The sequence below is a fragment of the Brachyistius frenatus genome, unplaced genomic scaffold, assembly GCF_029030835.1.
Source record: "Brachyistius frenatus isolate BFR_SWC_R1_liver_20210118 unplaced genomic scaffold, ASM2903083v1 Contig_98, whole genome shotgun sequence".
Lineage (NCBI taxonomy): Eukaryota > Metazoa > Chordata > Actinopteri > Embiotocidae > Brachyistius > Brachyistius frenatus.
Window position 1 is genome coordinate 690710 of NW_027210697.1, and position 15520 is coordinate 706229.

At 39.9% G+C, this 15520-nt stretch overlaps 1 protein-coding gene across 2 annotated transcripts; it reads left to right on the plus strand.

Annotated features, from left to right (window-relative positions):
* Window positions 1-2189: 2189 nt before the first annotated feature.
* On the plus strand, window positions 2190-11184 carry agtrap (angiotensin II receptor-associated protein). 2 transcript variants are annotated; one of them, XM_069711289.1, is made up of 5 exons: window positions 2190-2349; window positions 3535-3569; window positions 3787-3895; window positions 5404-5614; window positions 10297-11184. In XM_069711289.1, the coding sequence occupies exons 1-5, from the start codon at window positions 2323-2325 to the stop codon at window positions 10419-10421; spliced, it is 507 nt and encodes a 168-aa protein (XP_069567390.1). In that variant the 5' UTR covers window positions 2190-2322; the 3' UTR covers window positions 10422-11184. The 2 variants fall into 2 exon arrangements, with proteins under 2 accessions (XP_069567390.1, XP_069567392.1); XM_069711291.1 differs by lacking the exon at window positions 10297-11184 and adding an exon at window positions 8827-8969.
* The last annotated feature ends 4336 nt before the right edge of the window (window positions 11185-15520 follow it).

Below are 15520 nucleotides of genomic sequence, written 5' to 3' on the forward strand. Positions count from 1 at the left end.
CCTCACCAAACCTCCACCTACCTGGTTTTGTTTTAGGTTTCTTCCTGTTAAAAGGGGAGTTGTTGTTGTTGTTGTTGTTGTTGTTTTTTTCCTTGCCCACTGTCACCACATGTTTGAAATGTGCTGTACAAATAAAGCGGCCTCACCTTGTTGCGGTCGGTCCTGCCGTCACTTGTGTACTATGAACCACTAGTTTTTGCTCTCTTTTGACGACTTCATATAAAAATTAAAAATTAAAAAATTAAAAATCGCATTTGCGCCGCCATTTTGTTCCGCTGCTCCCCTTTGATTTGACTGTCTGACCTTAAACGTCACTTCCGGCCGGACTGAACGTTAGAAACCTACGATTTACTCATGACTATTTTATTGAAGTACAAATATTAATACACTATGAACATAACCTAACAAATATTTTATAAAACGTTTTATTTTATTTTAATTCATATTCTTTTTTTTTTTTTTAATTTATAGCCGTAGACTTGCAGGTCCTCTTAGATCCGCCAGGGGGTGCTGCAGAATCCCGCGCAACCCTTCTTTCACGACCCCGACAATTGAAGGAAAAAAATGGGACTTGTGCCATACATAAGTCAGCAGTGAAAATCATCACCCCAGTGTTTTAATAAAAAGATGATAAGTGGTTAAACTTTTTACATAAAAAATATTCATAGATTGTGGAATTTTTCATCTACCCAGATGGAAATTCTCTTCAGGTAATTGAACTTTTATTTTAGAGGAAAAATTATATTAGCCATGAGTTGTTATTCAAACATGCCGGCTTTAATCAATCATATAATATTTTTTTTTGTGCGCATTAGTTTAAAGTATAAACTTGTGTATATTTACTCACAAGGCATAAAGTCTTTGTCCAGTGGGCCTGCAATTTGTGAAACATTTTTCAGTGTCTGCTTTAATATTGATTGAGTTCTTCTCTCCTCTGTTGAACACCAAAGTAAAAAAAATTAACGACTCTCTTGATTCTTCAACTATTGAGGCCTCAGTTTAGAAGTCTGTTTTTAACTAAACTGATCTGTCAGTTGGTCCAGATTGAAATATCTCCGCAAACATGGAGTGACATGAATTTCTCATTCATAGTTTCTGATAATTCATAGCTGTTAAGATGCTAAAAACGTTGTATACAGTCAACGCTCGAAACACTAAAATGGTCAACATAACTGCAACACATCTGCACAGTGTTATGGAGCTGTTTAATGACAGACATGTGTAGCATGTTAGCCCTTGTTAGTAACATTAGTCCGATTATGACATTAAAATGCTGCTCAAATGTACACGTCAATAAAGTTATATCCCATTATATAGGACACATATAAATATTACAAATGTTCTATTTATTACTTATTCTACATATTAAATAATAAATATAACTTTCTTAACTAGGTCGCTTTGCATAATGAGAACTTTTGCTTTTGATAATTTAAGTACGTTACATTTTGCAAACAGTAGTCCACTTAAGTAAGTACAGGAATTCTACTTGTAATTGACTATTTTTTCATTGTGGTTTTGCTATTTTAACTTCATTAAAAGTTCTGAGTACTTCTTCCACCGCTGCAAACACATTTTAACTTTAAGTTTAAACATACTGGTACTCAAAAACGTCCATCAGTCACATGTCATCACATGTCATCACATTGCCTCTGACATGCAGGATCATGTGTTGCATGCCATGTTTGTTTGTTTTTTTGCTTCAGTTGACAAATAAAATAGTGAAATACACACATTTTCTAACTTTTAAATATACAGCTTGCATTTTCTGTATATGTGCCAACACAGAAGCATCACAGACAGTCTCGCTTGTCTATTTTGTTTTTATTTTAATGTTCAAATGGACATACTACATTCCTGATCCTTCATAGTGAAGTCCTGTGTGTGTGTGTGTGTGTGTGTGTGTGTGTGTGTGTGTGTGTGTGTGTGTGTGTGTGTGTGTGTGTGTGTGTGTGTGTGTGTGTGTGTGTGTGTGTGTGTGTGTGTGTGTGTGTGGTTGCTGTGACCGCACGATCTGCGGCTGTGACAAGTCTATGACCAATGTTGATACTCATATGGTTTGAGAGCGGCTGAAGGAGCAGGACTGGGGGTGGGGTGGGGTGGGGTGGAGGTCACATGGGAATCAGTCAGGCTCCTGTCACATGGCTCGTGTTTGCAGGTTTTGAGCCGAGGAGGAGGAGGAGGGGTTCTGGAGAGAAGTTTGTGCAAGAGGAAACTACGCTGTTGTTGTTTTTTTCCCCCCCTTCTAAGCACCCTTCAACAAGTTGAAACACTTGAGTTCACGGATCAAAGAAGAGTTGCTTTTGTCCCTAACAGCCTATTATGGAGATCCCTGCCATAAATCTCAAGGTGAGGCTGCCGTTTACACTGTGTTTCTTCAGGGGTTTTTAACGTAGACCGACGGTAAATTATATGTTGATGTCAACTTTCTGTCTCGGTTCTCATTGGTGGTTCCTCGGTGCGGCAACTGCCTTCCTCAGCTTGTGACACAGATCAGAGTGAACTGCGGTTTTGTGAGGAACGTTCAAAGTTACTGAGGTGACAGAGCCTCCAAAATATGCTACCTTACAATAAAGACTAAAGATTACTCAAACGTGTTTCAAGTGATGGGCAGCAGGCCTTTGGACAAAGTGGATGACATTATGGGATGTGAGAAATGCAAGAATAGGGGTGAATCTTTTTATTACATAAGAAACAAAGAAGATTTATTTGTGTTGAGATTATATATGCAGTGAATTTGCCTCTAGATATGACTAGAAATAATGTCCTGTCAGTCACTGTGTGATTGCTTTGCTTGTTATGTTCAGAAAGTAAATCCTTTTAGATGCCGTGAAGGAACATGATGAATTGATGTGTTGGATTATTAATCCAAACTCAAGCAACGTCATAATCCCTTAAATAAGAAACTATTGATTCGAACCAATCCTCCCTGCTTTTTCCAAAGAATAAAACGCTTTTGAAGGTAATTTAAATTCTCATCCAAAGAAAATTTTACTCAAAACTTCTCTCAAGCTGTTCTCTCATTCATAATTTGGGTTCAAACATTTCAAAGCAGATTTTTATGAACCCAATGAGATGGAATTGATCACACGTTACTTGTTCAGGCTCACAGATTGAACAGAACATGCATCTAAAGATAGATTTCACCAGCAATTAATGTACAGATTGTGTGTTGTTGTTTTTTTTAAAATCAGTTAATGTTTGTTTGGTCTGTAAAGTCATGAAAAGGTCAGTTAACAGTTTGCTGGAATTAAAATCTAAAAATCAAAGCTCAAATTAATTAGTTTTCCAGTATTATATAACTGTGGAAAAATAAAGAAATCCTCACTGGACGCGCTGTAATCACTCAGTGTTTGAAGGTTTTTATTGATATATGACTGACTGATTGTCAAAACTGTATGCGCCTAATTTTGCGTCAGCTGACCAATCTTTCCAGCTGCAGACTAAAATGTCCGAGGCCACAAAGAAAAGCTTTAGAAGTCCTCAATAATCAAACGTGTACACTCAACCCTCGTGTTTTCTTCTCCGTTGCAGGCCATCGTACTGGTGCACTGGCTGCTGACAGTGTGGTGAGTGTGAGAACAGTTTTTTCTTTTCTTTTTTTCTTCACAAACCTGAGGAATTTCTCTCCTCTTTTAGCCCACGTATACGCGTCCGCACTCATGATTTCGGGCCTACTCTCTCTTTTCACCTCCACGTCGCGTATAATTCGTGCAATCGAACACGCAACTCCTGCGTGTGTGTAAGAAGAATCTGTGTTGAGTGTGAATGGTGTCTCTCCTCCAGGGGATGCATGGCGTGGCTGCCTCAGTCCTTCGCGTTGGGAAACTTCAGCGTGTTAGCAGTCGGAGTCTGGGCCATCGCACAGAGGGACTCCGTCGATGCCGTGCTCATGGTGAGTCCGTGCCTCCATTTCTTTCATGCAATCTGAGCGTCATGTGACACGTAGTCTAACTATAGGCACGGCGCTTTATAGCACGGATGTGCTAACCTATTTGTCTGTGGAATCTAGGACAATCTGGGTGCATTCCTTCGAGAAAGATCGCCTTCCCTTTAATCCAACACAGAGTGAAAATGTGGAGAGTGTGTCACTTCACAGCAGCACCAGGAGACATTTTCACAAAGAAAAAAAAAAAAAAATCATTCAAAGCTTTGATTTTGTATTTCAAAGTTATTCAAATATTATTCTGAAAGGTCACGCTGATCTTATGATTCATGTTTCCTTTGTTAGGATCATTGAAATGTGCTTGCCAATCCAATGACAAAAAAAGGATAAAAATGTGACTCATGATTTGTTATTTTTGCAGCACGAGGGCAGAGAATAAAGAGAGAGCGCAATAATCTGATTTAAATTCATAGCAGTGAGGACATCATTAGTTCTTTTCCACTTCTGTCTATGGAAATAATCGTGACCGAGCCTGGCTGATGAGTTAGCAGAAGTTCTGGTCTGTTCCCCGTCGTCTCAGCTGCGTTTCACATCTGCACTGCAAGATTTTCATCCCGTTACTTTGGCACTCTGTTGAAAATACCTAATTAAAAGTTCCGGTGGTAGTTAAAAAATGTTCAGGTGACAAACATTTACTGTTGGAGTGAAGAAAATCTTGTTGATTAGCCATGTTTTTTAGTTAACAAAAAAAAAAGATCATCAAGAACAAAACTAGCTTTGCTTATGGAGGAATCTAGAGAACTCTGAGTTTCTTTTCTCTGCAGGCTTTAAAGATTTTGAGGGAAGAGATGCACCTTTAGAAAACTAACTGGACTATTTCCTGCTCAACAGCAGTTTTTTTTTTGACAGTGATGGATTCTGTCTGTGACTGCTGAACCTGTGAAACTTATTGCCACAGCAAAGTCGTTAAACTTGTGTTCAGTGCTTTATAGTCCACTTTCGCTAGAGTCCGTCAAGAAAGAGCTTTGTGGACTGAGAAAGTTCAAATCATAAGCAAAGTCTCATTTAATCACAGCAGATATAGAAGATGGCCTTCCTTCTTACTGTGTGTCTTTTCCGGTTGCGTTAACTCCCGGCACCGCTTTCTCTTTTCCTTTCAAGTGTCAACTAACTTAGAAATTTATGTCACATTTCTTCAGGTTTTTTTGGTCTTTTGGAGAATTATTTCTCATCTCAAATTATGGATGTTGGCTGTCCTGGATGATAAATACAAAAGATAAAAGCCTTTCCCGTCTTTTTTTGTCTGCATTTTTCATTTTGATGCATCTTTTTTCAGTTAAATTTGCATCTACTTTTCCTTATTAAATCCATTTGCTTCAGCAGCTGAGTGGCTTCATTTCCCACATATTTCAAGGAACCTTTCCCATCAAAGATGTGTGTTGGCACTTCAGAGCTTGAAAACAAAAAAGGTGTGTCCTTTTAAGATGCTGTCCGGTCTTTTTGTTCTGTCCCTGTAGTTTCTGATGGGGATGACCGTGACGATATTGACCGACATCATCCATTTTGGGATCTTCTACACGCCAAATGACTTTACAGCAGACAGGGTTCGCGACGTGTTCCGCTTCAGCGCAGGAATGGCCATCCTCAACCTGCTGCTCAAACCTGTGTCCTGCTTCTTCGTCTACCAAATGTACCGCGAGCGAGGCGGAGATTACAACGTCAACTTTGGTAAGTGCTGCTGGAAAGGAACGAGGACAGTAACAGAAGAAGTTGTCAGACTTTTGAGGATGTTGTCTTGTGTTAAGGGTGGGTTGCTATGCAGGAGACTTAAACAGGAATTGAAAGGCTAGAAAAACGACAGTGGAAACTGATTCCATCTTCTGTAAGTCATACAGCAAAAATCAATTAAAATTTTCCCTACTCCCTTTTGACAAGCAGAAATAATTCATTACATAACACGAATCCAGCAAGTCCACATTCTGGTAGAAGTCGGAAACCAGTGAGAAATTATCTAAAGTACTCGAGGCGCCCCGCAGAGATGATCCCCACTCCTGAGTGTGACCAAAGCTGAAGGTACAGAGTGATGCACACATCCAGCGGCGCGCTCACATCCTCCCTATGTTGTTTTATGCTGTTTGTCATGAAAGGGCTACCAAGTGCAGCACGAACTGGGAAAAACATTCTGCTAAACCACCGGCAGATGATTCCACCGTCAAACTAATTAGTTTCAGTCACAAGACTTTAAATACAGTGAAACACGTGAGCTGCAGCTCGACTGGGCGAAAAAACACTTTCTACTTGTTGTTCGTAACAATTGTGTGTCATTCTAGCCAACATATGTGTATATTTAATCTTTTATGATAAAAAAAAATGCAAAAAGTTAAGAACAAAGGAAAACATATTTACAAGCGGACATAAAGCAAAACACCAAAGATCAACACAAAGTCTAAACACAAACAGAATGTGCAAAAAATAGTTTAAAAAAAACAACAATTTTCTATAAATATATTAAAGAAATCCCCAAATCACCTATAGAACAAAAAAATGACAAAAAAGTATACTTTGAAAAATTAAGGTTTTAGTTCTAAAACAAAAAACATTCCCCAAACAATATCTTAAAATGAATCAAATGAAAGAATATAAAATTCTGGCAAAAAAAAAAAAGTCACAGAAGGTGAATTGTTGCAGTCTGTAAATTTCAATAACACAAATAAAAAAAAGAGGATATTCAAACAAAACTCCCAGTCAATCAAAAGTGACGAGGTCCAGTCCAAATTTAAACACACCCTCTCCATACATAGTCCAAGTTAATATAAACACAAACAAGAAACAAACAAAAGAAAAAAAACACAATAAAATGAATAGGGAGGAGAGGAACATGTTGTACCTTCTGCCATCATATCACACAAAGACAAAAATAGCCCAGGACTGATATAAATAGAAACAGAAATGGAGCCGGAACTGAAAATCACAGTTTTTTTTGTCATTATTGAGTTTGACCCCAAAAATAGTTGATTTCATCATGGGTCCCGTCAGATTTGTTTGTAGTAGTGTCAAGCAGGGAGGTCATGCCTGGACATACTTTGTTTTCCTCTTTGAAAAAAAAAATAACAAAAAAGACAAAAATAAACCAGGATGTCGGTGGTGTGGTGGCATTTTTTTTTTTTTTTTTTCCCTATAATTAAATGTAATATCACCTGCTAAAAATAATGGTTTATTACACGCTGAGAGAAGTAATGAAATTTTTCCTGCATTGCGACCCCCCCCCAAAAAAAAGCTGCAGTTGACAAAATAGTTCTCCTGACTATTTGCGGGATAATTGAATATTGATGAATCTACTCTCGGTGGGTTTACTTTACTGCCACATTTACACAGCAGGTACATCCATTAGACTGCGCAGTGACTGATGAAAGCAACTCATGTTAGTTTCAGACAATGTGTGTTTTAATTGCTCTCTGATTGCATAGCTGGCGTTGATATGGTTCCCCGCTGTAATGAGCACTGTGGGAAGCAGACAATCAGGTGCATGTGAGCGGATTGATGATCATTGTGTTTGCGCCTCCCTGAATTTTGATTGGCGTCCCCCCCCTTGTGTATTAGCGTTCAACTTTGACGTCGCTTAATACAATAGAGCGTGAGCGATCACACGTTTGCTCTCTGACCGTCCACTAAAATTGTCCAATCGCGGCTTAGCAACGGTATCTAGGAACATTTAGTTATGTAAATGCAAGGGGCGAGACAAGTGCTTTACACAGGCAAAGAATAGCATTACTTCAATATTCAAAACCAATAGTCAGTAGAGTTTCAGTCTGCTTTCACGTGAGCCGTAAACAGTAGCATGGCCGGCTAGCCAGCTACTACCATGGATATTGTGCGGCCGCTTATCCTTGCTGCCAAACGCCAACACAGCATGATGTCAGCCGCTGGTTTGTAAACTGCTGTTTTAAAGTCTTAATTCTGGCATATTTGGCCGTCGACCATCTTGAATTTTTGGAGCCAGAAGTGACCATATTTGGTCGAGAAGGTGGATCCAACTGAGAACCTGAAGACACTGTGCACTTATACACTTATACTTATACACTTATACTTGGGCGTTAAAAGAAAGGTGCCGTCCGTTTACTCACTAAAAACTGACACGGTCGCAATTTTGTTTACGAGTCAGGCACCAAAACTCCTTTAAAGTGAAGATAAGAAAATGATTTGGGTTAAAATAAGTACGTTTTCTTTACTTTGATTTTTACTTTACTAAATTACCCACGTCAGATAAGGTACTCAAACGTATGTGACGTAAGTATCTTTGGTTTGACCCAAAATTGGACACCAGTCTCCGTGGTTGAAGACCTCTCTACACAGACTCTTCGTTCTTCGTCACATGACCCCCTGGCAATGAGAGCGAGCTGGTCACGCGTGTACTTTTCACGCTTAGCCGAGGTAAAACGTGACACTGACACGGTATCCTCGCCGTGGAACCGTGGCCGAGTCAACAAGTGTCTTGTCGGCTGGAAAACATGAAGTCTGCTCTTGTCTGAACTTATTGGCCCGCTGTTCCAAAACCTACGATGAATTTCAAGCAGTAAAATCTGCAAACTGCACCTGAGCTGTGCTGTGATGTTTACTGTGATGCTCAACAAGCAAAGCAACGGTAACGAAGGAGGGGTGGAGCTGCGCAAATGACCTGCCGTGCAATTCCCCGAAATGTTCTCGGGTAGCAAGTGGTGACGCATTAAATTAACGTATCATTTCTTTAGTATTTGTCAAAACCTACATTCCTCTGTTCTTCTCTTGCATGTCGTCATTTCATACTTAACACTCCGTCTCACTGTCGTGTTTTTTTCCCCCGTAGTGAACAGTAGTTTTTCTTGTGTTTTTTTTCCTGTTGTGATTTGATCATTTGTCTCTTCTTCTCCTCTCTTCTCCACCGCTGACCTTTGACCTTTCAGACTTAGAGACCTCTGTGGACAGTCGATGCACTACGGACAGTGCTGACAGTGCCTTTATTGGCCGCCGCTATTGATTCCCGGCTTCTTCTTTTAAACATGTATCTTCTCCAATCATCCTCTTCCATCCCCTTCCACGCAGGAAGTAAGATTACATACCAGTCTCCTGGAGAAAAAAAAAAAAAAAAATATTATTATTATTTTTATTTTATTTTAATTGGTATTTATTTCCCAATTATCTCCTTGTTAAAGTTCAGTTGTCCATCTCTTTGTAATCTGTCTTCTTATGTATGCTTCTATCTCATTACCTCCCCATACCTGCCTGCATAGCTGTGTTTGTCAGTACAGTGTTTCTATTGTAATATATACGTGTTGATATGTTTCTGCAGTCTGCATCTCCTGTATGTTTTATTCAGATGTTTAGTCTCCAGACGCCTCATTTGTGTTCGTGCATTCTGTTTGCATATATTGAAAGCGGAGCTGCATGATGGTGCAATTTCTAAAATCAGCCTAATTAAAGCCAACGTAATGTCGACACATAATAGACAGTGAATGTGACCTGGTTGTGTGCACGCACGCAGGATTGTTGAGCTTCACATGATGGCGTCCTTTGGTTGTGAAGTTTCACCACAGTTGCACTTTTTTTTCCCCCTGGCAAATAATCAAAATTTACTGCAATGACCGTAAATAGCTTGTTGGATTAGCATTCATATGTGCGTGTTTGTCACAGTAATACGACTCTGCGCCCTGCAGAAGTAAGAGCGTGCAGGGCTTTGAACTTCCAAAAACACATTATTTGTATTCTGGCCATGGCAGAGTCAGTTTGTTGTAGAGCTTCACTTGAAGTCCTATAAAATGTCTCAGCTAATTTTTTTTGCCATCATAAAGCTCGGTGACATGAGGTACAGTATAATGCACACAGGAGCTTGCATGCACTGGAATTATACTGAATATATATATATATATATATATACATATATATATATATATATATACATACTCAATCTCAGACCCTCGATGGCTCCTGTGGCCAAAATGTCTGCAAAATAAGCAACGAGCACAAGCAATAGTGGATCTAAAAATCACAAGCGATGAAATTGGAGGAATTTCTGCACCGCTCAGAGAGTAACTGAGTAAAATAGTCTGTTTTCTTAATGTGTCAGTCATCAGAGGCAGCTTGTGCTTTATTATATGTTGGCAAAGACAGTTTCCATCCAGATCCGGCCAGATGTCGGAGTCAAGATAACAAATCTGCCCGACTGTGTCATTAATCTGTGTGTGGGGCGAGATCAGTGTGAAAAACATTTGAGGAGGTTTTTGTTTTGTGTGGAAGCTTTTTAAGGATTTCCTCCATGTGCAAACAGTTTTAACACGTATACCAACAACAGTGCAGCCTCATAGAGCCGTGGCTAAAAAAATAATACGTTTGCACGGCAGGCGTTGGTGTTGAAGACTTGTGGCTTGTCTCTACAGGTTTCCCTTCCGTATCACGAAACAGAGAAGCCTATCAGTCCATTGACCAACAGGAGGAGTCCTCCGCCGCAGCAACTCCCTTCAACCAGGCGCAAGACGGCAAACCAGGAGCCCGCGCGTACTGAGCGAAGCAGGCGTTGACGAATGCAGCGTTTTCCTCTGAGTTTGTATGCAGCAGTACTGAGCTTACAGACACGTCGTCTCCGTGTATCGTACAGTTGCTCCGCCCTTTTATTATGCTGAATACTCACCTGTGTGGGTTTCAGAGTGAAATTTGCCACAACTAAACCCCTCCCCCCTTCAGTGCTGTTCAAAGATGCTGAGCTGGCACACGACTGCTGCATAAAAAACCAGAGGAAGAACTGTTGTCCCTCTGCTGTGCTGCGATGCCGTTGTTCCCACCTACTATTTTTAGTAGACAGGTGTTGAATGGAGCTGTTGTGTCTGTTCATTTTTACAAATGTGGCACTTACGGACATGGAGAGTCAGTTTCTCTTTATGTTCTGTAAATTATTTTGTGTTCTTCTTGTACGAGGTGTGTTGTTTATGTTGGTTTTTTTTGAATTCCTCTTTGCTTCACAGCGCAGCAACGCTGAAAACACTGGACTGGTTTTAACACCAGAGAAATGTAATTTCTGTTCAACATTGTGCCTCAGAAGCCACCTTGTGCTCTTTGTACCTTGTGTTTTTTCCTTCAACAAAGTTGGAGACTTGATGACCAATTCTGTTACTGGCCTTTCATCTCACAACTGAGCAAGACATTAGATCCTTAGTACAGTGCAGCATTGTTCATTTATCTGGATATTTAGAATCTGCAAAGTCTGTATTAAGACTACATTTATACGGAGCTGCAACTGGAACAGTGAAATAAATTAATGAAAGCAAAAATATTTTGGATTGTTCTTTGTAATGATCACGGTGATTTGTCTAAAAAAAAAAAAAACTAAAGCAATTTTACTTTCATCCCTCACAATTTTTGTCATATAAGTAAAGACCATAAACACTCTTTTATAATGTAAAACAATAAATTACACACTGCGCAGCCTCTGAAAGATGCTAATCTGTGATAATAGATCCCTATTGTATAAACTAAGTAGATATAAAACAGTTTCTTCAAATCACAAATGTTAAATGAAGTGTTCAAAATGATGACATCCTCACTGTTATTAGTGCTCATTGAAAAATGTGTGATATCCCACATCGTTCATTGGATATTTTATGAGGTGTGCACTGTCAGCTTTAGTATGCAAATTGCATAAATAGTGATGCACTCTTTACTGGATGATTGCATCATTTGGGTGTTTTACAGTCAGTTCTGTTATGAAAGTGTTACAAGTTTGGACTTCCTGTTTTGAAATCCTAATGATTTACACATCAGAGCAGACATATGGCTGGTCACACTGTGGATATGTGAAATTATCACTGCTGTAAAGGCTTGAGATCATAATTGGCGCCTTATTTTCTCGCATGCTTTTTCTAATTATACCTTCATGTAATAAGTTCCAGCCTCCTACGTGAGCCTCTAACAACTCTAAATCACTGTAATGTCCTCGCACAGCTCACAACTCAACAAAATATCCCCAAGTTTGCTCCGTTTATAATGTTGGACGGTAAACTGTACGAGCTTGTTGCCGCCTGGTTGCTTGCAGGTGATCGTGGTTTGAGAAAGACCTGCAGAATGGTTGTGTCATTAATTCCAATCAACATTTTTGGCACCAGAAACGGTGAAGGTTTAAACCAGCCATTCAAAAGGATTTTCGATTAAGCTGCCAGTTTATTACATCTTGTTTGAGCGTCCTAAAATATCTTATTGTGAAAGATTCTTCACACTATTCATACAGTTTGTCTAACTGCTATTGTTTCCACTAAGTTATGATAATAAGATATAAATAGTGATTGTACTTTGGTCCAGGTATTTCCAAATGTTCTTATTTTATTAGCTGCTTTTTGTTTTTTCTCTCATATATTTGTTCTTTTCTGTCTCACACCTCACCCTGCTCCTTTTCCTGATCTCTCTCATCCGGCTTTTATTTATCCTGCCAGACACAACATTTATCTTCCTGCTATCCCCTTTACGGAAGCATTTTTTTTTTTTTTTTTTGCACTTCGCGGTGCATATTGCCACAGAGCCTCACCACCTTCAAGCTTAACCCATTTTCAGTGCGTGTCGAAACTCAGTCATTTGATATGGGACACGCTACGACGATCACTTGACTTATAATGACACATGAAATGTCAAAAACCATGAAAGAAGCATTATATACAAGTGAAAAGATTTATTTTCTGCTGCCTCCCATGTTGCAAATATAGCAGCAGTAATTAGTGATACAAGAGTACACACCTGGAATGTAAACCACCTGATTTTCATGTTTTACCCCCAGCCCTACTGAAAACAAGTGTTCCTCAATAAATTACATGAAAATAGTCCACGCAGATTGTGAACTCGCTTGTCAAGGTTTGAGTCCCTGAGGGGCTTTCATTAAATCCAGTTAGAGTGGATGGTCTATTGTCCTCCGACGTGCAGGCTGTGGAGCTGTGAGCCCTTGAGGTAAGAGCCTTGTCATCGGTTTGAGTATCGCAGTGCCTCGTGGGCGCTCAAAGAAAGCATGAATGGAAATTTTCTGTGTGCAGGAGCAGACTTTCACACCCCCACTGCCCAAGCCTGCTGGAACGAAGAGCTGTGAACTACAACTACGAAGTGCGGGGAAGACACTGGTTATATACACATGAAGGCAAGGGAGCCAATCAGACACAGGTGGAAACAATCAGGGCGGGGCAGACAATCAGACGCAGGTGGAAAGGAGAAGTTAAGACAACAGAAACAAGGCACAAGTTGAGTTACCAAAATAAAAACAGGAAATGAACACGAGAAACGTAGGACAGAGAAAAGACTGACCAGGCTAAAACCACGAGAACAGAGGGAACAGACAGGAAGAAATGAATAAGACCAAATTAAGCAACAAGGATGGACTGTGACAAAAACTGCAGTTTACATGCTGCAAGTCATTTTCTATGAAGAATATAATATATATTGTAATATTAAGTAAATGGAATCCAAGTTAATTTGGTTAATTTAGCCCAGGAAAGATCTCTCAGTCATTTGGCCACAATGTTATAACTCAATGCCTCCGCCATGTCTCTAGTGACGGCATCTGACAGAGAACTTAATTTATAGGTAACCTGTGTTAATGACCCATTTGTGCTGAACTCCTGACCAGAGTGAGAGGCTGTAGCTGTAAAAGAGAACGGAGGAAGGATGGTGATGGTGCACGGAGGGAGGTGGGGGATGGAGGGGATGGAGGGAATGGGGGTGGGGGGGTTGAGGTATATGGCCGGCAGCTCAACAAGCTGTTGATTAATAAGGAGCTGCTGGGCTGCCTCTCCCGAGTCCTGCATGCATGCAGGTTTGACACATCCTCGGGCTCACACCTGTGATTCCTCCGAGTCAAGGACACGCTCGCTCGCTGCCATTGTGGTTCGATGCAATAAAAAGAACTCAATTTGTCAGCTCAGTTATTGCATTAGTGACGATCCCCGGAGAGGCCTTGAAAGAATGAATGCGTGGGCGTCAGGACTGCACACTTCCAACACAATGAGACACGTCTTCTTTTCAGCGTTTTGAGGTGACCAATATGGAATTAAATCGCCCACAATAGATATTGTTTTAAAGGAATTTATGTTGTTGCTGTTGCAGAATTCGCTCCACTATAACTTAGTAGAATTTACAGTATGTTTACCGTACACTATTCTTTTCTCATTTCTATATTTTTTTTTAATTGCAACTAAAGTAGACTTTCAGATGAAGCCCAGGCTCCCAAAATAACTTCTGCATATTTAAATGTTTTCAAATGAATAAATAAATAGAAAATTGCCAATAGCATGTTTTCTCCTTGACATACTTTTAGATGTAGGCGGAGATTAATGAGAGTAAAAATATGACCCTCAGAGCAGCTGGGGTCAAATTGAAATCCTTGGTTCCGACTCCCGAGTTAATTATACAGCATGGGGGCAGTGAGTGATAAAAAAAAATATTGACATGCTTTGACCTATATGTCTCTAATTGAGTTTAGGTGCACAGGAGAAAGAATCTCTGGCCCGGACCGAAAGATATTGGCGAAGAAAGTGATGAAGTAACACTCTCCCTATCTTGAACATCTTACTTAACCCATGACCAGCGGCCTTTAGCCGCTCGGTGACCAGCAGCAAGAAAAATACAACAAACAGTCATTCTCACAAACTACCAGAGATATATATTTTTTTTAAAAAGTGTTCGCGTGAAATTGATTCAGGAATGACATTTTAATGCCTCGAGCATCTCGAGTCCCCTGGGAGAGCTCTCTCAACCCTTGACCTTTTCACACTGCTGCCTTGTGCATCTGTCACCAGCGATAACGGCATCAAAATTGATTCCAATTACCTTCCAGTCCGCAGCAGCCAGCGGACAGGGCGGTCAACAAATCTCATGCCATTAGGCGACGGCCGATATCAGTTTTATTTGTTGGAAACTAAATGAAAATAAGTAAACACTGGAACAAAATAGACTTCATCTCATGGGGGGGACTTCCTTGAAAAAGGACTATAAGAAAAGACAGACTTCAGTGAACAGTTAAATCCATTCTGCAAAACTCATCAGTCTGGTTACAGCAGCGAGGAACTGCATGTGCAAGATTTGAATTGAGAGACCTCACTGTCAGGTACGGATATTAAAAAAAACAAAAAGACAAAACTGAAGACAAAAATTCATAGCAAGAGGAGCAAGTGGGATTAAATGGTGCAAAAAAAGGAAAATGTTGTAACCTGAACCAAAGAACGTACAAAGTGAGCCGGTTTAATCTATGTTGGTCTTTCTGTCAATCCCATACAAATTAATACTGGTTCAAAATGAAAAGAGAATAAAGACTCTATAAAAACTCAAACAGTTAGCAATGGAATAGTTCCACTTCTTGAGCAATGTGCTTTTTTCATCTGTATCTTTTTTTTATCTGTCGAACACATTTGATCTCAAAAGGTATTTTGCACAAAAACCGGAGTATAAAAGTTACAGTGAAGAACTGCGAATGTGAGGAGGCAGTGTGCTTCTCAAAGAAATGTGGAGATAAAAGGTTTGTCAAGCTATTGAGAATTCATGCTAAGATAAGCTAAACTGTGTTAGCTAAAGCTTCATTTTTGCAGTAGCCGCAGACATGAAAGTGTTATAAATCTTCTCATCGAACTCTCAGCAGGA

Bases quoted from the DNA above. Each gene is read 5' to 3' on its own strand.
- agtrap (XM_069711289.1), top strand. From the start codon at position 2,323: ATGGAGATCCCTGCCATAAATCTCAAG. The intron at 2,350-3,534 runs GTGAGGCTGCCG...TCTCCGTTGCAG, and splicing joins TCCCTGCCATAAATCTCAAG to GCCATCGTACTGGTGCACTG. The intron at 3,570-3,786 runs GTGAGTGTGAGA...TCTCTCCTCCAG, and splicing joins CACTGGCTGCTGACAGTGTG to GGGATGCATGGCGTGGCTGC.